The sequence below is a fragment of the Aquarana catesbeiana genome, linkage group LG04 (genome assembly GCF_042186555.1).
Source record: "Aquarana catesbeiana isolate 2022-GZ linkage group LG04, ASM4218655v1, whole genome shotgun sequence".
NCBI lineage: Eukaryota > Metazoa > Chordata > Amphibia > Anura > Ranidae > Aquarana > Aquarana catesbeiana.
Window position 1 is genome coordinate 266,236,103 of NC_133327.1, and position 24,337 is coordinate 266,260,439.

The 24,337-nt window shown below is 39.5% G+C and overlaps 1 protein-coding gene across 1 annotated transcript in view; it reads right to left on the reverse strand.

Annotated features, from left to right (window-relative positions):
- The window catches only part of PRSS56 (serine protease 56), a 39,063-nt gene extending 16,934 nt beyond the window's left edge, over positions 1–22,129 (reverse strand). The window contains exons 1-11 of the mRNA XM_073629110.1: positions 21,605–22,129; positions 20,975–21,136; positions 18,416–18,616; positions 16,459–16,512; positions 12,291–12,480; positions 11,427–11,535; positions 8,026–8,185; positions 7,417–7,559; positions 5,284–5,443; positions 4,889–5,077; positions 1,013–1,174 (exon numbers count right to left, since the gene is read on the reverse strand). Of these exons, the coding sequence (XP_073485211.1) occupies positions 1,013–1,174; positions 4,889–5,077; positions 5,284–5,443; positions 7,417–7,559; positions 8,026–8,185; positions 11,427–11,535; positions 12,291–12,480; positions 16,459–16,512; positions 18,416–18,616; positions 20,975–21,136; positions 21,605–21,716 (1,642 nt within the window). The 5' untranslated portion in view covers positions 21,717–22,129. The remainder of the gene's footprint in view (positions 1–1,012; positions 1,175–4,888; positions 5,078–5,283; positions 5,444–7,416; positions 7,560–8,025; positions 8,186–11,426; positions 11,536–12,290; positions 12,481–16,458; positions 16,513–18,415; positions 18,617–20,974; positions 21,137–21,604) is intronic.
- Between the last annotated feature and the right edge of the window lie 2,208 nt (positions 22,130–24,337).

Genomic DNA, 24,337 nt, shown 5'->3' on the forward strand with positions numbered 1-24,337 from the left:
AAACCCAATGTCATCCTTTCTAAACTACTGCCATAGGGGTTATCTATAAGGATATACATGCCTCCTGCATGTATCTTTACCTGTCAAATGTCTCCCCTCTGTCTGTTATGAGACCCGAAAAACTGCATATTCTGTGGGTGGGTCTGTTGTCTGGAGCTCGGTGGGTGGAGTCATGATGTCAGTAGACTCCCCGCCCACCTCTACACTCCCCTTGTCAATATGCATTTTCTCCTGTGTATTTCTTACACTAAACTTCTGCTATGATCTCTAACATCCAGTGAAAAGACAGGAAAGTAATCACATGACTTCAGCATGCCAAATCATGCTGAGGTGTGGAACAGCCAATCCTTGCAGAGCTGCTGAAGAAAGGAGTGGGGGAGGGAATTAAAAAAAACAATGCATGTCTTAGGCTAGTGCACGAGATGTAAATCACCTGTCACTCACAGCAAGGGGGAGGATTTGACAAAGTTTTTCTCTGTTTGTCGAGTTTTATCTCACTGAACAATAAAAGAGGATTGCTCAGAGCTGGATTAACTCTGTGTGGCAAGACTTGGCTTAAATGATAGGAAATCTTATACTCTACATTATGACATAAAAAAAACAATTTCGGGTTTACATCCACTTTAACTAATCATTTTTTTTGTATAATTCTCCTTTAAGGGGGCATGGCAGGGGGTGTGTCCTATGCTTACATACTTTTGCTAATAGGTGTCCCTCATTCCCATATCAAAAAGTTGGGAGGTATGGCTGTAATTGTTTCCTTTTTTAGGTTTTGTTTTCACCTATTTTTCTTGCAAAAAGTACTCTTCCTTTCCCCTTGTGTCTACACTAATTTTTCATTATATCTTTTGAGGGAGACATGGTTTTTCACACAGCCTGGACTTCTAACATGTCTGCCTTTGTTCATCTCCATTACATATTCCATTTTTTGGGAGTTTCAAAATTGTCCATTTTATGTCATTAGATCTGACATTGTTAAAATAACTTAATTTTGTTTATCAGAATGAGGTACCTGGAAGGTCTCTGCGGACTCTAGAAGGGAATATGTCACTGTACATTTCTTTCATGAATTGTGGGATGGTTTGAGTGAAGAATAAAAAGTCCATGTTTTTTCGCAAGGAGTCTTCTGCCTTACGTAACAAATTTAGAAGGATCTGAAGATAGGATCGAAGCTCTAAAATAACGGAAGACAGATGAGTAAAAGACATCACAGTGTGCCGGTAACTTGACATCAGAAAAGGAGCTATCACATGCCTGGCCTAGTAACATTTCTCAGACACTAACTCACTCCAGTTTATTTCAGCAATGGGAACCAGCAGCTGTCCCAAGCCAGTTCTTTTTTTTTATATATATATTTATAGCCTGTCTGTATCTGCAAAGTATTTTAAAATAATAACTTTAACTGTGCCTAAATTATTGATAATGGCTGTAATTTTCAAGTACAATATCTATGCTGACTACAGGATTTCATACTCATAAATTACAGAGAGAATATAATGTAACAATTAACCTCAAAGAAGAACAATCATCGATGTAGGTCCTTACTGTGTCACTCTGCGTGCACCTTGAAAAATCACGTAGGAATTAAAACACAAGGCAAATACTGAAAATATTATATGAATTTAAAAAATCTGAGTCCGTCCTATTTTAAAAGAATTTCTGAATGTTTTACATTTCACAGCCAGTTAGATTAAACCCCTTAGTTATGCTTCTGGGTCCCATAGATGATTTTTAGGAACTACAACCATGCAAAAAATCTAATCAGCATCAAATTTCCAACTCGCTAACAGAATCACCGTCTACACTTTCATATTTTATGTTAAAGGAACAAAAAATAAAAGGTAAAAATGTAAACATATAATCAGCACTGACAATAAACTGAGGAACATTTGTGACTTGCTAGTTAGTGAGCAACAGATAGATACAAATTTTAAAGAGAGATAAAACAAATGGAAAATTGGTTTAAAATGTACTTGCAGCCAAGTCTTTTTTTTTAGATATGAATAGTTAGAACAAACCCTTTTTCTGTGACCCTTTGGGGAGATTTGTGTAAAGAAAACAATTTTTTTCTGGATGCATATAACAATTTTGGAGCTTCTTCCTGGGCCATAACCGAAGAAGTCTTGAAACATCTTACAAATGTGCAAGTTTGGTCACACACAGCACATTTGTAAGATGTTTCAAGACTTCTTAAATTATGGCCCAGGAAGAAGCTCCAAAATTGTTATATGTATCCATGATGATTTCATGATTAGCAGCTCTTGCATCTATGTAAACTTGTATACATGTACACCTTTCCTTCCACTTTTCTGCCTTGTCCTTCCTTTTAGTTCTCTTTAGTATCACCTATTGTATTGGATTAGCCACCAATTTGATCCACGTTCTATATGCAGTATGTATGGTAAATCTGCATACTATAATATACATGCTAGTGATGACTAATTCTTTATGAACCCAGCCACAAGTAACATGCACACAAACACACACATTATATATATATATATATATATATATATATATATATATATATATATATGTATATATATATATATATATATATATTATACGTATACACTGTTCAAATAAAATGCAAGGGACACTTTTTAATCAGAGTATAGCATCAAGTCACCTAAACCCCTGGGATATTGTTCTGGTCTGTTAAGTAGCATAGGGGGTTGTTAATCAGTTTCAGCTGCTTTGGCGTTAATGAAATTAACAACAGGTATTCCTTTCTTCCCTAAATTCTTCATATTGGGCCTCCCTCCTGTCATACTCCCCGGACTAGCCAAAAAGCTGGCAACGCATATACTTACAGCAGCCAGATGTCTAATATCCTTATACTGGAAACGCCGGAATCCTCCTTCATTATCTGATCTGTATACCAGAATTAAGGACGTAGAAATTATGGAATCCATGACAGCCAGACTCACAGATAAAATAGATAGACATACAGCTACATCGGAGCCATGGCACAGGAGGCTGGAACCCCCTCCATGATTCCATGGGACCTTCCCCACCTTGAGCGATGGTACACACTTGGAGCCCTGGAGAGATGAGCCCTAATGTATGGACCCCTTTCTTTTTCTGTTTACCTCTTCCATTGTCTTTCTTTTCTTCTCTCTCCTCTCTCATATTTTCTCTTTGAGAAGAATGGACCAAACAATTTTCATAAGCCAGTCTAGTTTTCTCTGGTCTGATCTCCCCTTTTTCTAGAGAAATTTGTTATGAACACTATGCTTTTATTGTTTCTTTTTTTTTTCCCAAATGTTTGCTGTCTTTGCACATGCAATGTTACTTTCAACAATTGTATTGTATACTTGGAAGCTTAATAAAAATTGTCAATTATAAAAAAAAAAAAAAAAAAAAGAAAAAAAGAAATTAACAACAGGGGCACTAGATGGGCAACAATGAGATGACCTCCAAAACAGGAATGGTTTTATAGGTGGAGGCCACTGACATTTTTCTTCCCTACTCATCTTTTCTGACTGTTTTTCACTAGTTTTGCATTTGGCTAGGGTCAGTGTCTCTACTGGTAGCATGAGGTGACACCTGGGTCCTATAGAGGTTGCACAGGCAGTCCAACTCCTCTAGGATGGCATGTCAATACTTGCCATTGCCAGAAGGTTAGCTGTGTCTCCCAGCACAGTCTCAATAGCATGGAGAGGAGATTCCAGGAGAGAGGCAGTTACTCTAGGAGAGCTGGACAGGGCCGTAGAAGGTAATTAACCCATCAGCAGGACCGGTATCTGCTGCTTTGTGGAAGGAGGAACAGGATGAGCACTGCCAGAGCCCTACAAAATGACCTCCAGAAGGCCACTGATGTGAATGTCTCTGACCAAACACTCAGAATCAGACTTCACGAGGGTGGCCCGGAGGGCCCAACGTCCTCTGTTGGGCCCTGTGCTCACTGCCTGGCACCGTTGAACTCGATTGGCATTTGCCATTGAACACCAGAATTGGCAGGTCCGCTACTGGCACCCTATGCTTTTCACACATGAGAGCAGGTTCACCCTGAGCACGTGACAGACGTGAAAAGGTCTGGAGAAGCCTTGGAGAATGTTATTCTGCCTGTAACATCGTTCAGCATGACCGGTTTGGTGGTAGGTCTGTGATGGTTTGGGGAGGCATATCCATGGAGGGATGCACAGACCTCTACAGGCTAGACAATGGCACCCTGACTGCAATCAGGTATCGGGATGAAATCCTTGGATCCATTGTCAAACCCTATGCTGGTACATTAAGTCCTGGGTTCCTCCTGCTGCACGACAATGTCTGGCCTTATGTGGCCAGAGTATGTAGCCAGTTCCTGGAGGATCAAGGAATTGATACCATTGAATGGCCCCCACGCTTGCTTGACCTAAATCCGATAGAACACCTATACTATGTAACTATGTAACCTCAGGGAAATTATTTATCGGTCTGACGCCGCCATGTCGCACCTCAGTCTGTTCAGGAGCTCAGTGATGCCCTTTTCCAGATCTGGGAGGAAATACCCCAGGATACCTTCCGTTTTCCCATTAGGAGCATGCCCCGATGTCAGGCATGCATACAAGCATGTGGGGGCCATACAAGCTACTGAGTACAATTTTGAGTTGCTGCAATTAAATTTCAGCAAAATGAACTAGCCTGCTGCATCATTTTTTCACTTTTCGCTGTGTCTTTGAATTCAGACCTCTGTAGATGGATCATTTTAATTTCCATCAAACTATGTGGTATCATTTTGTTCCTGACACATTACCCAGTCCATAAATATTCAAAATATCCATCATATTTTTCACCATTGAAATCGGATGTGTTTTCAAAGTGTTCCTTTAATTTTTTTGAGTGTATATAAATATACAGTATACAGTATATTTATAAATACGTAGGATTTTGATTGGGGACTCACCACATCTTCTCTGTTTCTGTCTGCACTTCTCCTCTGCTAGCCGGGTACAAGCCTCAGGGTTGAGAGGGCCTGGACAGGACTGCTTATAAAAAGAGCAGATGGAGTTGATTTCTGACTTTGGATTATTTTGTTGAATATCGCTCAGCGCACGCAATTCAAGACACGATGGCTCAAGAGTGGGGCTTGACTCTGTAGATGAAATAACCCTTTTTAGTAACGGCATGAATCTCTCTCACCTTTACAGTATGTGTGGAAATTTCACAGTATGTGCTGTATCTACACAGAATAGACAAAATACTGTTATATAATATATTCTGTCTTGTATTAATTCAATCAAATATACTATAAAGTGTCAAATTCTGTAGTCGACATTTACCACAAACCAAACTGCTCACTTTTCATTTGGCTTCCAATCCAGTCAATGAAGGCTGTTACTCTAGTGTATACCCCTGGTTTTCCTTTCTCTCCACAGCCATCACCCCAGGAGGTGATTCCATATAATACATATTGGTTAGATGAAGGGTCCTGGCAGGTCAAAGGTCCTCCAGAGTCTCCCTATAGAGGAAATCACCACATTAGATTATTGCTGATTAGCTCATCAAATTAATTGAAGCTCTGAAAAGAAATTGTGCTTTGGCTTTTTGATGGGCTTTCTTGACTAATTAGTTGTCAGATAGCTGTTGTATCAGAGTTTCTTTAGAAATCACTGTGTATCAATAACAAATGCAATTTGTTTGTTCTCTGTTTTTTATTTTCTTAAAATACTCATTGCTCTGGACCAGCTTTCTTATAATAACTATGCTGGACAATGCATGCACAATTTGAGTTGGCACCTGAGTTGGCATTTGAGTTGGTCATAGTCTCAACAAGGAGCATGTGTGACAAACTCTCGATGCAGGTGCACGATTGGCAGACAGTTGTCACCTCATAATAGGAAGTGTCTGAACAAGAACCTTCTTGGCACCACCCACCCAAGTGTTATGTTAATGAAAGCTGTCTTTTTAAAAAGACTGAAAACAACTTTTGAAGTTATATTAACGTGTTAAAACTTATATATAATTTTAGTGACTGGGTTTAGATCTACTTTAAAGTATTACCAGAAATATTTACTACCGAAGATGACCAAACGGGGGCATAGGGTCCTCACAGAGGGATTTAATATCAATGTACAGAAAACTATTCATTTTGGAATATAATTCTGGCCATGTGGCTCGGGCAGCTTCAATAGTAAATATTTCTGATCCCAGTATATCTCATGTGGTCACACATGGTCCATCTTGGTTTGACACTACTGAGAACATCTCGTGATTAGTTCAGATCAGATATTCACACTATATATGTGTAATCGTGGGAGTATCATGACCCTTAGCAGATAAAACAACACCTGAAGAAGCCTAGTGGGCTTCTTGGGTCATGATTGTATATAGTTTTATGATTATAATGTTTAATTACATCTTCTAATAAAATTTGGATTTTTAAAGATACCGTTGTTAATTGACATGTTGCATCTGAAAAGTCCCATGAATTCTTCCTTCACCTTCTCTAAATACTTATGGGATGTGGTGCTGTAACCAAATGATGATTCACCCACATTAATCTTTAGCCCCAAAAAAGTAGATGCTGTCCCTGGATGATACCCTAAAGAATAATTCCAGGCATAGCAATATTATACATAGTTAGACTGGCCCAACTTAGATCAATGTAACTATGTATATACTATACCTGGCCAATGCTCCTGGAAGCTGGAAATCACTAAAGTAGATCCCACTACTCCAGTGATCTCCATTTCCTTCCGAATCCTGTCCTGAGGGGACAGCCTGATACATTCTGAACATAAGATGTCAACCCCTCAGCACATGAGAATGCTCTGCATTTTTTTAATGATTGAAAGCTGTTCTCTTATTGGATAAGGTGGAGAGTGTGATGTCACAACCCACCTCTCTGCCTCGTCCAATCAGAGAACACTTTGCATTCATTCAGCTTCCTGTGTTCAGAAAGTATAGGTACAGCCCCTCGGTGCAGGACTCCAAAGATAGTGGATATTAGTGAAGAAGCGTTGCTTTCCAGAGGCATCAGTCAGATGTGGTATATACATAGTATATATGTATATATCCAAGCTGGACCAAAGTTACTATGTATAATTTAGCCAAACCTCAAATTACTCTCTACTAAAAGGTAATGTGTGCTTTTAAAACATAGAGTATAAATTACTGTGTATTTGATGCAATGAAATAAGAGAATATTTATTACATAAAAGTTTATGAAGCTCTGGTATTAATGCATATGCAGTAGATGAACTTTTCTTTCACTTGTCAAAAAATGGCCACAAATAAGACTGCGAGTGCTACTTAGAACACTTAAGAAAACTGCATAGACAGATTTTATTCAAACAGCACAATGCTTTTTTTTTAATTTTGCAGTTGCTAACTAGTGCTTTCATTTGCATAATTACCCCTAACAAAATTTTCACAGGTAGACAGATCAATCTATCCATGTCACTGTAATAGTTTTGGAAGTCAATCCATTACCTGGCAAGAGTCAATGCCTCCAGTAAGGTAGCCTGCACAGAACATGGTGCTGGTAAACATCTCTTTCCCCAGGGTCCTCATGCAGGACTCCTGACTCATGACTGGTATGCTGGCTTCCATGACAACATCTGAGGGTGGACCATCTGATTGTATAAAAAAACATTAATACATTTTTTTGTATTTTTTTTTTACAAATAAATAGTAATGTTCACTTATACATTTTTACATTTTTGCATTTCTTCATGGAAAGGGAGAATGTAAGGTACATCTATTGAAGAGATGGCAACTTTCTGCATTTGACCTGGGTACCACATCCCTATAAAACAAGCTTTATCCTCTTGCAAGACAATTATATCTCTTGAAAACCTGCTTAATTATTTATATGGGTCAGTGTCACAATTGGTGTAATGTTCAGTATGTATAAATTACTGTTTTATCTAAGCACTGAAGAACTTCCTCTTATCTGCAGTTTTCTCATCATTATACAGTGGCAAAAAAGCATTTTTCCTTCCTCTTTTTCTTATCAATACACATCACCCACATATAAAATACTAGCCCTTTTACACAATTGTTACTGTTCGTGGCATGATAATGTATGGCTAGACTGACCTTCATAAAGAGATCCCCATCCAGCAATGTAGCAGTTTGTGCCAGGAGCAGGGTCCACAGGTGCCGAAGGCAGACACACAGGTATTGCTCTCTCAGACGTTCTCACTTTATTTGTCAGCTCTATCAAGGCTACATCACTGTTAAAGGTCTTCTGGTTAAACTATAATAAGGTATATACAAAATTAGATTTGTCTGGTTTGCCAAAAATGTTCTCAATAGAAAATAAAACAGTGCTTCTCAATCCAAGTATCCTAACAGGGCATGTTTTCTGGAATTTTGCACAGGTCACTAGAATAGTAATTACAATGGGGGAGATTTATTAAAGTCGGAGAGAGCAAAATCTGGTGCAGCTCTGCACAGAAACCAATCAGCTTCCATGTTTTATTGTCGAGGCTTAATTGAACAAGCTGAAGTTAGAAGCTGATGGGCTACCATGCACAGCTGCACCAGATTCTGAGTGCTCCAGTTTTAGTAAATCTGCCCCAATGTGTGTTAAAGTGTATGTATAGCCAAAGGTTTTTAATTTTTCTTCACTTCTGTCCTGGGGACACAACACGAAATGACAGGAAATCTATCCAAATGAGGGTAATCCCTGACTTACACAGTTGTCACCAAAACAATTGTCCCCATTGGACGATTTACCTTCTACCCTTACTATGGTAACAACTCTAAAATGTAGTTCCCTTTTTTCTCAGTGACATTGGTAACCAGGACATATGAACAGGGTCCCCATAAGGGGCACATAAGGCAAAAAGAAAATTGACGGGGGTGTCTAACTCATTACCTCTCCATCCAAAACTAAAAAACATACTGTACTGCCTTGACATTTTAACCCTGAACCAACGCCACACAATAAAACCTTTTGGATTTGCTTGAGGCTTGGAATTGAGAGGTACTTGTCTGAAACCTACTAATTACATTAAATACATCTGTCAATAAAGCATACAATTAACATTCAAATTTAGGCTTGGTTCAGATTGTTCCTGCCAACTGCACTAACATCAGTGCCTTTTGCCATTATCTGTTTTCAGTTTCACGATCTCTCTTGGGCTGCACTATCATTGTACAGTATATGGATAATACACAGGTTTAACTCTAGCCTGTTGAACCGCTGTCTGTGTTTTCAGCTGTCCTTGACCATCTGCTCCAGGTTAAACATAGAAACGCCAGAAATTATTTAGCACTCCATCATTCTTACTAAAGTTCATAGCTTTTCTTTGCATGCAGAAGGGGATTTTTGGGAAACATTCCGATACAAAAGTAAGAACCAAGAACGACCTTCTTAAAGGTGGCCTTCTTCAGTGCAACACATGCTTATTTGATAGAAAAGTGCTTGATCGCTGAGCACTGCACTCATAAATAAGCTATTGCGGTATTTAACGATTGCTTTACAAATAAGGAAACACCTAAGACAATCCAGGTAGCAGCTGCATAGATTGTGATTCCTGTGGTTTTGGGCAAAGTTTGTAGTAGTGTCCCATCTTGTAGGCCAGATCACATTTAAGCCAGAGGGGTAAAATCTATTTTATCATTTCATAACATAGTTCCAACTATGTTTTTATTTGAAGAGACAGTGCTTTTTTAGACAAATCTATCTCTCCATATTTCCTCCACAAGTGCCTCCTTTTATATCTGATGTAGAGATCTTTATTACGACATGTGCTGAATGTACTGCATTATAAATTGTTATATTGCTGCAAATTTTATGATCAGTCTCTAAATGCTTACATTTCAAATGTTACTATATGAAGAAAAAATTGTGCCAATAAAAGCATCAATGTGTTTGATATGAACCTGCCTATTCAGGGAAATGTATCCAGTCCCTTCTATAGCACACCCCTGCCACTACCACCACTCCTTCATCACCTGATGTTTTCTTCCTTGCCTCCAAATTCACTCACCAGAACCAAATCTGCTAGGAGTTGATGTTTCCAGAGCTTACACAGAGCTAATAGTCCTCCCCTCACCCCCACATGACAGTACTCAGGCCTGGAGATTGGCTGCTTAGACAACTAGTGCTGTTTTGTGGGAGGAAGGAAAGAGAGCCACATGCTAACCCATACCCAGAAGTACTATTTCACTTTGCTAAAGCAGGTAAATGGAGTATTAGCAGCACAGGAGGCACACTATTATGCAAACCTGTTACTTTGCCATCTACAGTACAGGTTCATTTTATTTTTGTCATTTGTACACTTTTTTGAATTGTTTGCACCTGTTGGCTCTTTTGGAGATTCCGTAATGCTTTTCTTCATGATTTCCCTTCCCTACCAAAAGTGTAACATGGCCACACCTTTTGCAAATGTGTTTTTGCACAAAAAGACATTCCCCGTTATCATCTCAGAAAGTTGCAAGCTATGCCACTGTCCTTTATTTGTTAAAGTGATTGCATAGCTTAAATTTACTTTTAATAAAAAAAAAAAACAGCATGTTATGCTTACCTGGTACTTACAATGATATTGCACAGAGCGGTCGGACTCCTCCTCTTCTTGGTGCACCATCATAGGAAGCTGCTTCCTATGGGTGCACACATGTGGGCTTGCCCCTGAGGCGTGCTGTGTGCATACACACACAGTGCAGCTTGGCCCCCGTCCTGCCCCCTGCTCCTTTCTCACAGGCTTTGATTGGTAGCAGCAGAAGCCAAAGGCTCCCACTGCTCTCACTGAGTTCTGTGAGGAGAGGAAAAGAGAGCAGTGCTGCTGCACTAGAGCACAACACTGGATCGAGATAGGACCAAGTAAGTTGATCACCCCTGATGTTATTTATACCATGTCAGAGCATTTAAGCACTGATCACTGTATTGGTGCTACCGGTCCCCAAAAAGTGTCACTTAGTGTCAGATTTGTCCGCTGCAATGTCGCAGTCCCGCTAAAGATCTATCCCATTTGTAGACACTATAACTTTTGCGCAAACCAATCAATATACGGTTTATGGGTTTTTATTATACCAAAAATATGTTGCTAAATACATATTGGCCTAAAATGATGAAGAAATTAGATTTTAAAAAAAATTTTATTGGATATGTTTTACGGCAGAAAGTAAAAAATATTGTTTTTTTTTCAAAATTGTTGGCCTTTTTTTGTTTATAGCGCAAAAAATAAAAACTGCAGAGGTGATCAAATACCATCAAAAGAAAGCTCTATTTGTTGGGAAATAAATGGACATACATTTTATTTGGGTACAGTGTCACACGACAGCGCAATTGTCAGTTAAAATAACGCAGTGCCGTATCGCAAAGAATGGCCTGGTCAGGAAGTGGGTAAAACCTTGCGGAGCTGAAGTGGTTAGGTTAAAGAATGGTAAACATTTTTGTAGCTCACATTTAACACACATGCACAGACTGTGCCTGTGTCTTATTGATTGATTTTTTTTTTTTTAATAATACTTTAATTCAGCTTGAATACCTTAGGATGAATTATAATTCTGTTCACTTGGAAGACCATTTTTCCATCTTCCTGCTTGCTGAGATCATATTCTCCAAGAACAGCTGTCCAATGCAATTCATTTACATCCCTAAATTGCACATAGAATATACACACATAAGCATATGACAATGTGATTTTTTTTAGTGTCATAAATAATTTCAGTCATCAGTGTACTTTGAGTAAACTCAACAGCAGTGCAAAGTGCCACAAATAGCAGGGTTCAGCTAATATCCTAATATTGCCTTATACTTATTTAGTATATTTTCTGTTTTGATTTTTTATTCTACTACATTGTCAAGAAATCGCATGACCAAGCCAAAATTAGCTATATTATTGCTCAATAGACTTTACAAGAGCTGCTTTAGGACCCAGCAGTATTTGAAGCTAGGAGAGCTGTCCACTTTGGATCTGATTTGCAAGGTGTGAAATGAGATGAATGCAATGAAGTAGAGTGGAGTAAGCACAAACATCCAATCATGTGCAGGGGAATAACAAAATAAAGAATTAGCTCATGATTGGATGTCTGATTACCTTACTGCGTTTAACACCACTTCTCACCTTAATTAACCAGACCTTTTGTCTTTATGGTACATATTCAAATAGTTATCATGTGGAATAAATAATTGATGCTTCTGAAAGCTTCTATTTCATTTGTCATAGTTTTCAGATGCTTTCTGTATGTGCTCAGATGTACAAATTGTGATAGTACTTAGGTGGAATGTTTTTTATAGGCAAATTGTAAAATAATTCTGCAGTCCTATTAGATAAAAAGCACAGGCATGTAGCTTAGTGATCAAGTAATTCAATTTGGATACAAAAAAAAAGGGAGAATGAATTTCATACCCATTAAAGCAATGTGCAGCTGTAAGGACCCACGCATCTCCTATCAGGACTCCTCCACACATGAGCTCACCATTGAGTCTAATGTTAACCAACCATGGCCAAGACCCTGGTGAGGTAACACTCCCTCCAACTATACGACCTTTGGGACCAGTGCTGTTAATGACAGGTGGTATAGTCCGTCCACAGGTTACTGATAAAGAGAAACAAAAATGGAAAGCTTTAATTATTATCTTATTCTAGCATAATATCAATTCACTAAAGGTTACTGCATGTGATATGAAGGTCACGTGACCCATTTTTTGGAAAAATCGCATGAGATAATAACAGGGTCAATTTATGCCTAAGCCTATTTCTGATATTTCTTGTTAAAATCCATATTTTTTGCTAGAAAATTACTGAGAACCCCCAAACATTATATATATTTTTAGCAGAGACCCTAGAGAATAAAATGGCGATCATTGCAATATTTTATGTCACACGGTATTTGCACAGCGGTCTTTCAAATGCAATTTTTTGGGGAAAAAAAGACACTTTCATGAATTAAAAAAAAAACCTAAACAGTAAAGAAAGACCAATTTTTTTGTATAATGTGAAAGATGATGTTATGGCGAGTAAATAGATACCTAACATGTCATGCTTTGAAATTGCGCACAGTCGTGGAATGGCGACAAACTACGGTACCTAAAAGTCTTCATAGGCGACGCTTTAAAAAAAATGATTGGTTACCAGTTTAGAGTTACAGAGGAGGTCTTTTGCTAGAATTATTGCTCTCACTCTGACAATCGCGACGATACCTCACATGTATGATGTGATCACTGTTTACATTTGCGGGCGCGACTTACTTATGCTTTAAAAAAAAAAAAATCTTGTTTATTTATTTATTTATTTTACATTGTCCCTTTAAAAAAGAAAAAAATTCTAATCACATGTAAACATCCCTTGTAGGTGGTGACAGGTACTCTTTATGGAGGGATCGGGGGTCTAAAAGACCCCCGATCCCTCCTTTGGACTTAAAAGTATTCAGATCGCCAAAATCGCTGTCATTTTAAAAAAATTGCCGCCATTGCCGAGTAAAGCGGAAGTGACGTTGTGATGTCACTTCCTGGATTTTACATCGGAGACCTGATCAGAGCCAAATGATGGCTCGGGTCTCCCAGTGGGACGGGAGGCCCAGGAAGAGCAGCAGAAGGTGGCGGGATAACCGGCGAGTGACTTTTAGACTTTTAGGATAACTGGCGAGCGACTTTTAGACTTTTAGGATAACCGGCGAGCGACTTTTAGACTTTTAGGATAACCGGCGAGCGACTTTTAGCCGCATCAGTTGTTATCACCTAAAAGCCAAGCACTGGCATTAAAAAACGGTACCAGAGTGATGCCTGCAGCTGCATCACCTTGGTTTAACCCCTTCAAGCCATGAATGCATATTTGCATATGGTCGGCGCGAAGGGGTTAAAGTAAAATATCTAATGTGAGGAAAATACCACACATTTGTTAAATAGTGAGATAAATACTGCAAAAAATTAGATAAATCATTATTGAAGTCAATTCACTAAAGAACACACACATTCGTTATTTATCACCTGGTGTTTGCTGGCGGTATTTTAGAAAAGTACAAAATAACAATTAGAGGGACTCTGCACTGGCCAGGAAGTGAAAAGTATACAATGTATCAGCGTGAAAATGTTCTCCTCTGAGCTGAGGAATGTAAATAAATGGCAACATCAGAGAGAGGTTGTTTTGTGAGCAAAAGCACACTAGAATGTTTTTATAGTTTCACAATATTGCTGTCTGCCTTCTAGTGCAGTGTTAGACTTCATTAAAAAAAAAAAAAAAAAATTGTGAAAAAACAATGCCAAAAATAATGCAAAATGTAAGCTCTAAATATCGCAAAACATAAATATTTAACGCATTTGAGAAATACTGCATTTTTTTGTGTGAATTGACTACTTTTGAGATACTGCATGAGTTATTTTAACTCAAAAACTCATTGCGGTATTTATCTCTTAGTAAATTGACCCCATATTGGGGTCGATTTACTAAAACTGGTGCACTCAGAATCTGGTGGAGCTGTGCATGGTAGCCAATTAGCTTCTAGCTTCAGCATGTTCAATTAAGCTTTAGGCTCGGTTCACACTTGTGCGATGCGGGAACCCTGCAAATCCACTGCCGGTTCTTGCATCGCACCCGACTCACACAGCAGTTCACACTGTCCTATGCGAACTGCCGGGAGTGTCAATACGTTGGTATTGACACCCCATTTCAGCTTGCATATCGCACTGCGAACTGACAGTTCGGTCATGAATCGGATCGCATGGGTGGTCCGATTCAGGTGCCGACCAAAAAAAGGGTCCTGTGCGAGTGCGATGCGATACATGCCATACTATCTGTATGGCGGAAATCACATTGCACTGACATCGTATGTGATTTGCACTGCAGTGAGGTGCGAATCACATGCAATCTCGCAGAACGCGCTGGTGTGCGGCAATAAAACCCTGATTGGTTATCATGCACAGCTGCACCAGATTTTGCACTCTCCAGTTTTAGTAAGTAAACCCCATTTAGTCCTTCACATAACGTCAGAATACTTGCTGTTGAAAATGCAGTCAAACATGAAAAATAACATATGTTAAACATATTTTAGCCTAAAAGGGATGAGCTTTTCCTAGGGCAACTGAGCCTCGTCACCTTTTCATTTTCCACAAAAGGGTAGAAAAGGAGATTCATTTATTAATGAAGTAGAGAATGTTCACAATGTAAAATAAATGTTAGCAAATAAGTTTAACACGTGTTCACTTTGAATACCCAATCTTGTACGAGGGAAAGAAAAAAAAAATTGCAAGCATATCATTGGGTTTTAGGAGTGAATGATGGCTTAAATTTTTTACTAAGGCTCGATTCACACCTATGCATGTTGCTTTTGAGCGTTTTTGGAGGTTTTTTTTTCATGCTTGGCACGTTTTTGAGCAGCGTTTTTGTAGCGTTTTTGCGGTGTTTTTGCCGCGATTTGCGTTTTGCGTTTTTTTTTTTTTTTTCATTTTTTTTTACAGTCTTAAAAAAAAATTACAAAAAAAAAAACGGCAAAAACGCACCAAAAACGCATCAAAAACGCTGCAAAAACGCTGCAAAAACGGTGCACTTGCGTTTTTGATGCTTGTCCATTGAAATCCATTACATGCAAAATGCTGCTTTTTGCATGAAAAAAAGTCCCCGACCCTTTCCAAAAACGCAGAGATACAAAAAAGCATTGATGTGAACATGTTCCATAGGAACCCATGTTAAAAAATTCCCATGCATTTCTGCAAAATGCAAAATGCATCAAAAAACGCGCTAGTGTGAATGGAGCCTAACACTTACTTTGCCTTTGAATAGCCTCTACATTTGTTGTATATCAGCCCCAACAATAGGGAGAAACCTTCAAAAGTCATAGGCAGTTCTCCTTTCAATAACACTTAATTATGAGGTCAATATGACATTAGCCAAAATTACAGATCTGATAATTATCAACTCTAAACTATCCTAAGCACCAGTTTTAAAGTTTAAATCTATCTAGATAGATAGATAGATAGATAGATAGATAGATAGATAGACAGATAGACAGATAGACAGATAGATAGATAGACAGATAGATAGATAGATAGATAGATAGATAGATAGATAGATAGATAGATAGATAGATAGATAGATAGATAGATAGATAGATAGATAGATAGATAGATAGATAGATAGATAGATAGATAGATAGATAGATAGATAGATAGATAGACAGTATATACTTTTTTTTCTATTATTCTTTTTATTACTTGTATACAGTTTGTATTCTACAAAAAAACAGGATGAAAAGTATTTTTTACTTCTGAATATAATGCATCCAGAAATGATATGGCAAACTCTATGCATTCCCTATATGAACATTTTAATTCAAGAACCAAATACAATTAGATTGTAGGTTCTCAGAGTCAGGAGCAAGGCCCTCCTAACCCCTTTGTATTGAATTGTATTGTAACTGTACTGTCCCCCTTTAAAGTGCAGCACAAATTGTTGATGCTATTTAAATCCTATATAATAATAATATTAAGTATTTTGTTCTGTATACCAACAGGAAACTGTACCCCCCCCCCTTTGATTTCCTTTGTCAGATTTAGATGCTCAGGAGATTAACTATACTTACATACACTTCCTTCATCTGGTGAGTCACTGAGATAATCCATGTCACTTTCCAATTCTGTATAATAAAATAACAAATAAGATAATAAATAACTTGTAATAGCACCAAAAGCAGTTTGATCAGGAGGAGTATTATCAAAATTTCCTCTTTTTTAAAACAAACATGGGTTTACTGGTGTCCTTGCCATCCCAAAGCACCTTGTCCCCATGTTGACGGGGACAAGGACCTCTTCCCCACAACCCTGGCTGGTGGTTGTGGGAGTCTGCAGGCAGGGGGCTTATCGGAATCTGTAAGCCCTCTTTTTATTTTTTAATAAATGGATTTGTCAAAAACTTGTCTCTTGTGTTTATTACTTTTTGACACTTTTTTGATGAATAGGTAGGAGTACTATGTACCCGATACCCATTCACATGGTTTGGGGTGGGATCTGGGGGTCCCTTTGTCAAGGATTATGATAAGCCCCCCACCTGCAGACCCCCACAACACCACCACTGGCCACGGTAGTGGGGATGAGGCCCTTGTCAACATGGGGACAAGGTGGTTTGGGGAGCACCCGCCCCAAAGCACCCACCTCCCAATGTTGAGGGCATGTGGCCTGTTATGGTTCAGGATGGGGGGGTTGCTCGTTCACCCCCCCCTTTCTTGACCTGCCGGGCTGCATGCCCGGATAAGGGTCTGGTATGGATTCTGAGGGGGACCCCACGCTATTTTTTTTTTTTACATTTTTGTGTGGGGTAACCCACCAAATCCATACCAGTCCTAAAGGATCTGATATGGACTGGGGGGACCCCACGCCATTTTTTCTTTATTTTCTCAATAGCCGGGTGCCGGCAATTGCAACCGTAAGTCATTTTTATTTTTTTTTTCTTTAGAAATGACATTTTTGCTGCAGCATGTTTTATACATGCTACAGATGTGCCACTTTACAGGCACATTAAGGATTAAGCGGCTCTAAAATTTAAAGGAATTTTTCATTTTTATTGTTGCACTTTAAGCATAATTAAAATCACTGCTCCTGAAAAAACTATTGTTTAAAAAAAGAAATGTTATTGATACATGTCCCCCAGGGCAGTACCCAGACCCCCATACCCCTTTTATGGCCAATTACTTGCACATAAGCCTTCAAGATGGGCACATTTTTTATTTTTCCTGTCCCTGTTTGACTCCTATTGACTTCAATAAGGTTCGCTTTTTGGGTTAGAACATTTACCCTGTTCGGGAGTTCTGCTGCGAACCGAAGAGGGGGGTGTTTGGCCCATGTCTACTTAACAACCCCCCTTGCTACTTAACTGACCAGATCAATATCCCAGCAGTTGATCCTATACTCTGATTAAAAAGTGTTCCTTTAATTTTTTTGAGCAATGTATTTAGGATGTAATAATTTGCCCCAAACTAGGCTTCATGTACACGGGACGTTTTTACAATCTCTCTTGAACGATTTAACATGACAGATAGTAACCCACGTTTAAAACGGCCGTTTTGCCGCGTTTACATGCCACGTTTAGCAGCGTTTTGCTGCGTTTGTGTTTAAAAGCGTTTTTTTTTAAATAGCCAAAAATGAAAAACTCCTGTAAACGAAATGAGGCTAAACGTGAGTTATCGGGTTTAGCTGCATTTATAAGCATTTGGCACTTGAAATGTCTGTAAACTCAGCTTCTGAACGCATTTTTTTGTGTTTCAAAAAATGCCTCTAAACTCAACTGCCTAGAAATGACTGTAAACGACCCAGTGTACATGGACAGATAAGATAACAAACTGGAGAGTTTAGGGGCAGTTGAAAAAACTCCCAACTGCTCCTAAACATTTGTTTACCAGCAGCAGTGTACATGAGGCCTAACAATAATCTACCATGCAAAGACTGAGAATGCTTACTTTAACACATTATGGAAAATATATCAAACTTCATATTGAGGTCCAAATGCACGATAGACAAACAATTTGCTTTACAAGTCATTCTTACTGCACTCTTGCAGCTTGAGATGGCAGTGTCCAGCCATAGCCTTGATGCAAGCTTGTGATGTGCTGTTCACCTCTGAGCAGAAGCGCTGATAAAAGCCACACAGTCGGCTCAATGACCAGCTCCTTTCCACTGGATCAGCTTCACTTTCTGCAGTCAGCAGATCCTCACAGGTTGGCTCCATTTCTGCTGCGGTGTCTTTTCCTGTAAGCGGCCAGAGCAAATGTTGTTCGAACATTAAATAAAGCATTTGTACCTTATATCAGCCTTTACTATAAAAAAAGTGGAGACTACCTTTGCTGATCTGACTACCATGCTAAATCTCTTGCATCAATACTTTCAGTCACTTACTCAGAACAAGACTTTCTTGACTTGCATGCTTCTTCTGAATTATGCCTCATACATACGATCGGACATTCCGACAACAAAATCCACGTTTTTTTTCCGACGGATGTTGGCTCAAACTTGTCTTGCATTTACACGGTCACACAAATCTTGTCTGAAATTCCAAACGTCAAGAACACGGTGACGTACAACATGTACGACGAGCCGAGAAAAATGAAGTTCAATAGCCAGTGCGGCTCTTCTGCTTGATTCCGAGCATGTGTGGAACTTTGTGCGTCGGAATTGTGTACACACAATCTGAATTTACGCAAACGGATTTTATTGTCGGAAAATTTGAGAACCAGATCTCAAATTTTGTGCAACAGAAATTCCGATGGAAACTGTCCAATGGAGCCTACACACGGTCGGAATTTCCGACAAAGGCTCCCATCGAACATTTTCTGTCGGAAAATCCGACCGTGTGTACAGGGCATAAGTGTCTCAGAAAGTATTAAGGTCAGAGGGCAGGAACTAGCACCTTCAAAAGGAGGTCAACAATGGTGCATTGGCGCTATATTAACATGTATACATGTGGTTAGCCTATTATCAGGTTGATGAAACCATTCAAAGCAAATGAGCAATAAACGGTGACTTGTTTTTTTGTGACCTCAAAAAAAAAAATGCTGACCAACTAGACCAGAATTTTAAACATGGAGGAACCCTTGAAGTAACTTTCAGGTCTCAGGGAACCCCTGCTATTACTTACTATATTTTCCTTACAGTATGCAAACACAAACAGTGTGCTAAGGTACAATAAAAATGGAAAGAACGAGGAAACTATGTGGTACTAAGGGCTTCTTTATACGCTACAATTATTTTCAGTAATTATGTTTGCCTGAACAGAAACACAGAACATTGTAGTGTTCACTCATATTCATAGTCAGTAAGAAATGTACCCTTACATTGGTGGAAAGAGAAGTCCCCCCCTAAACTGGTGATCAGTGGAGAGGGCCCCTATTACACTGGTGGTTAGTGGAGAAGGTTCCTATTACACTAGTAGTCAGTGGAGAAGGGCACCCCTTACACTGGTGGTCAGTGGAGAAGGGCTCCCCTTACACTGGTGGTCAGTGGAGAAGGGCTCCCATTACACTGGTGGTCAGTGGAGATGGGCCCCAATACACTGATGGTAAGTGGGGTAGGGCACCATTACAGTGGTGATCAGTGGAGAAGGGCCCTATTCCACTGATGGTCAGTGGAGAAGGGCCCTTTTACATCAGTGGTCTAGTGAAGAAATGCCCGCTTACACTGGTGGTCAGAAAAGTGCCCTCCTACACTGGTGGCCAGTGGAGAAGGCCCCCCTTACACTGATTGTTAGTTTGAGAAGGACCCCCTTAGATCTGTGGGAGACGGAACTCATCACAGTGATGGTCAGCGGGAAGAATGCCCACTCTACAGACAGCTAAAATATTTATCCGTATTAGTAGTTAATTATCTGAAAGTCATAAATTGCTCACTGTTGAGGTGACCCCTAGCAACGTCTGGAAGAACCCTAGGGTTCCATGGAACCTTGGTTAAGAAATACTAAATTAGATCATAAAATTACCTCAGAAATATGTATAAACCCAAACATCCTATATGTAGAGAGACAAGAAGCTGCTAATTAACAAATTAAAGCAAACCAAATTAAGTGTGACACTACTTTCTCAAATCAGGTTATATTTTTATATTCACCTTTTGTTTTTGAAATTAGTATTGTTTTATATACACACCCCCTAATAACAGGCATACAAAGCTTGTGTTATTAAGATTTCGCGCTGCTTTATTCAAATATCCTGATGTCAGCATACTATCGCAGTGCACACTACAGAGACAGCTTTGTATTTTATACACATATGAGAACCAAGCCAACCAAGCACTCACTAAGATATGAAGGGAGAAGTGCAATTTACTACATAAATACATACACTATCCTATATAGAACCCAGAACCAGTCCTTTACACAGTTACAGTTACATTTTTATATTTTAACATTTTTGATCATTTTGCTTGTGATCACATTTTTTTGGATCTAATAGACAGGGTTTTTAAAGACAGCCTTCAAATATTATAGGAAGAGAGATTTAAAAAATCAAACATACGTGTGTCTTGGTAGGGCTATGTTCTCATAGTGTATAAAATGACTGTGAACATTCTACCTGAGTAGATTTTGAAGGGGAACTATGAAATGACACCACTAACCTCTACATTGTACGCTGAGGCTGCTACATTCTGGGAAGAGGCAGAGAACGCATCCTCTACACTCCAGTTGACGACGATTGTGCTCATTAACTGCCCCCTCCAGAGCCTGCAGAGCTGTTTTAAGGGCCACTTCCAGAATTAAAGTTCCCTTGTTAGACAGGGCTGTCAAAAAAGAGGGACATTTAGATACTCACCAAACTTTTACTATAGACCAAACAACAGAGTTTGCTGTACATTGCTAAAATCCCACAGTGACATGCCAGTGCCAAATTGATCTGGTTTTATAGAAACATTAACATTTCTGAAAACTAGCAAAATTTTACCCAAAAGATGGAGAAAATAGATTTAAATTTTGATTTCTTCTTAGAAATGAAGCATTGCACATTGTTCTCCATCAAGGAAAAAGTTAGTGATACCGTTTGTTGGCTAAAAAATAGAATTAGTTTAACTTAAAACTTTCTAACCATTAAAATCAAGCATATTATTTCCTCAGTCTGGATGAATTTCAGTACAGTCTATAGTTATAATTACAGTAAACAGTAGATGATCTTTTGAGGAAACATCAAAGAGGAAGAGCTTGTATTCTAGCCAATAATGGTCCAACTACTGCACCTGCTCTGAAGGACTCACCTTGCAGGACACTAGCGGGTAATCTGTATTGCTCCTTACTTATTGGAGCACAGTCAATCTGTTGTAGAGCCAGGCATGACATCACGGACACAGTCCACCACAGGAGCTCCATTGTATACTCCCCAAATTGTTTCGCCGAGGATGGGAGATAAATGGTCCTGTATCTTGTTATTCTTCTGTAATACCAGGCTTCAGATTATTGTTTTTTTCTCCAAAGTACATATGACTCTGGCCCTCTCGTAATCACCACTTTGTCTTTGAATCAGTCTATTATTCTCTCTTATATATTCTCTGCCCCTGCTATTTACTCAGTCTTTCTCTCTTTACCTCTGTCTCTCTACAGGCACTGTTCTGTTTATGTGTTTTCACTCTCTCCTCTGCCTTTGTCTCACTGCACCCTCTTCTGAAGTTGACAGTTGGACAATACGCAGCATGGTTAGTTGCGCTGTATATGTCCAGGACCACAGGAGGGGGTTGTGGGGAGGAAAGGACAGTTCCCAAGCGTTCTGATAAACTGCTCGATTCATTAATGCTTTGACTCAGATGCCAGGACAGGAGGAGGCGGTGGGAGGGAGTCTGTAGACTGGATGGGGTGAGAAAAGAAGGGTTTGTGTTCATTAGCACTAGGGTTGATCTTAAGCCTTGCTACATCATCTCCCGTTATGAACAATTGTTCAGACTGTACTGTAAATGCGCTCACCCATGTAACACTTTGTCTTGAATAACCTCAGAGTACTGCTTTGATTAATGGCTTAGGCAATAACTCAGAAACTTCTTAAACACAATATACTTTTTTTTTAAATGTAAAGTGTCATTCAAACACTAGTATATTTAAAGTCCATCCCATCTATTAGCGCATATATAGGATGTTATTTAAAAAAGATATAATAAATTTGTTTCCTTAAAACTGGAGTATAGCCAAAAATTATTTTTGTACATTTGCATAGTAAAAATAAGTTACCCCTAACAAAGTGTGCCCCATGTTCGGCTACTGCAGTGTTTGTTAGAACTTTTACTTTTGGTTGGCACCAAACGTCCGGCGATGAGACTGCAGTACAGATATGAAAAGGAGATCACTTGCTCAGCATCTCTTCTATTCAGAAAAAGCCTTTCGTTCTTTTCACTGAACGCAAGGTATATGTGATTGGAGGAGAAAGACTGTGATATTCAAGTGACAGGATGACAAGGCAAAGGCGCATTGTGGAGGCTATTGTTTCCCTAAAATAGGGCATGTCTGAACAAGGCATGTTTCATGGCAAAATCACCAGGTATTATTTAACTGAAACTGGAGATTAAAAAAAAAGAAATTTTGATTTTTCAACTTTAAAGAACATGTAAAACCAAGTTTAAAGGACATCTATGGTCACAACATACACTTTCATTTTATAACATCAGCACTGTAATAGCAATACAAAGAATAGTTATTACTGACAATCCAATATAAGTTTACTTAAAAAAATTCTGCCTGCTGGCCATCCTTTTCCACTACTTTCTTTGCAGCTTCTCATTTGCTGTTCACTTTCAATTTCTAAGGACTACATATCCCAAGGTACTACAAGCTGCCATTCCTGTGCTGACTTCGCCTTTTGAAACTCTTAGCACCTCTGTAGTTCAGAAGATAGGCTCTATGAAATGTGTGACACAGCAGTGCCTATCAACAGAGCATAAAGAATACGTCACAGAATTCAGATGAGTAAATGTGTGGGAATCTTTGTCAGGTCACCTTGAGGCTAGGTGACAGATGCACTCTGTAGGAGTCAGAAGTGCACCGCTAGGTAGTGGACCCTAGGACTGACTGCTGCGGATTGAACCCTGGGAGAATCAGGAAGCAGGTCTACTGGATCACTGACACAGATCCCACTGGGAGCTAGCATAGATTCCCCAGGGCGCAGAGTCTAAGAGCCAGCGGGTGTTCACCAGAGCCTTTAGTGGTAAGGATGGACTGCGCTGCAGTCTGGCTCCAGGTTGCGGCCCCTGGGGTCTCACAGCTCACACTCACGGTAGACTACAGGAGAAGAGGAAGGAGGCAGCAGGCTGGAACAACAAGGAAAGTAAGGGACAAGCCAAGGTCGGGGCCACAAGCAGACAAGGACAACAGAGTTCACGCCAAGGTTCAGGGTCACAGGCAAACAGGCATGGTCGGGGACACGCCAAAGGTCAGGGTCACGAGCAGACAGGAATAGTTAAGAACAGGCCAAAGTCAGTAACTGGAATCAGACATAGGAAACACAGCAAGTACACACGAAAGCTAACACACAATGGTTGATCAGCACTGCTGGCTTGCAGTGCACAGGTTATTATAGGGTTCCCTGATAGGACCTGGGGTGGGGCCATGCTTAGAGGAGAGGTTATAAAACCAGTCAGGTGAGAGGCAGCTGGTCTTTAGAGATGAACACATGGAGACAGGTAAGCTGACAGAGAAACTCTATTGCATAACCATGACAATCTTCACAAAGTAGAACTTTAGTAAAAACTTAAAGATAGTGGAGCCCAATCCCCCAGCCCGAAAATTGTTACCTGATAGGGAGAAAGACAAAAATTTACCTAATCAATCATTATTTCAGAGTTTGCAATGAAGATATTTTTCGTTTACCTGTGACATTTAAAGAGCCAATGAGGAGGCAGAGACCCGGGAGAGCAGCGGCTCGCTGGATCAAGATCGAGCTCAGGTGAGTATAAAGGAAGGGGGGGGGCTGAGGGGGCAGCTGCATACTGAAGGTTTTTTGCCTTCAT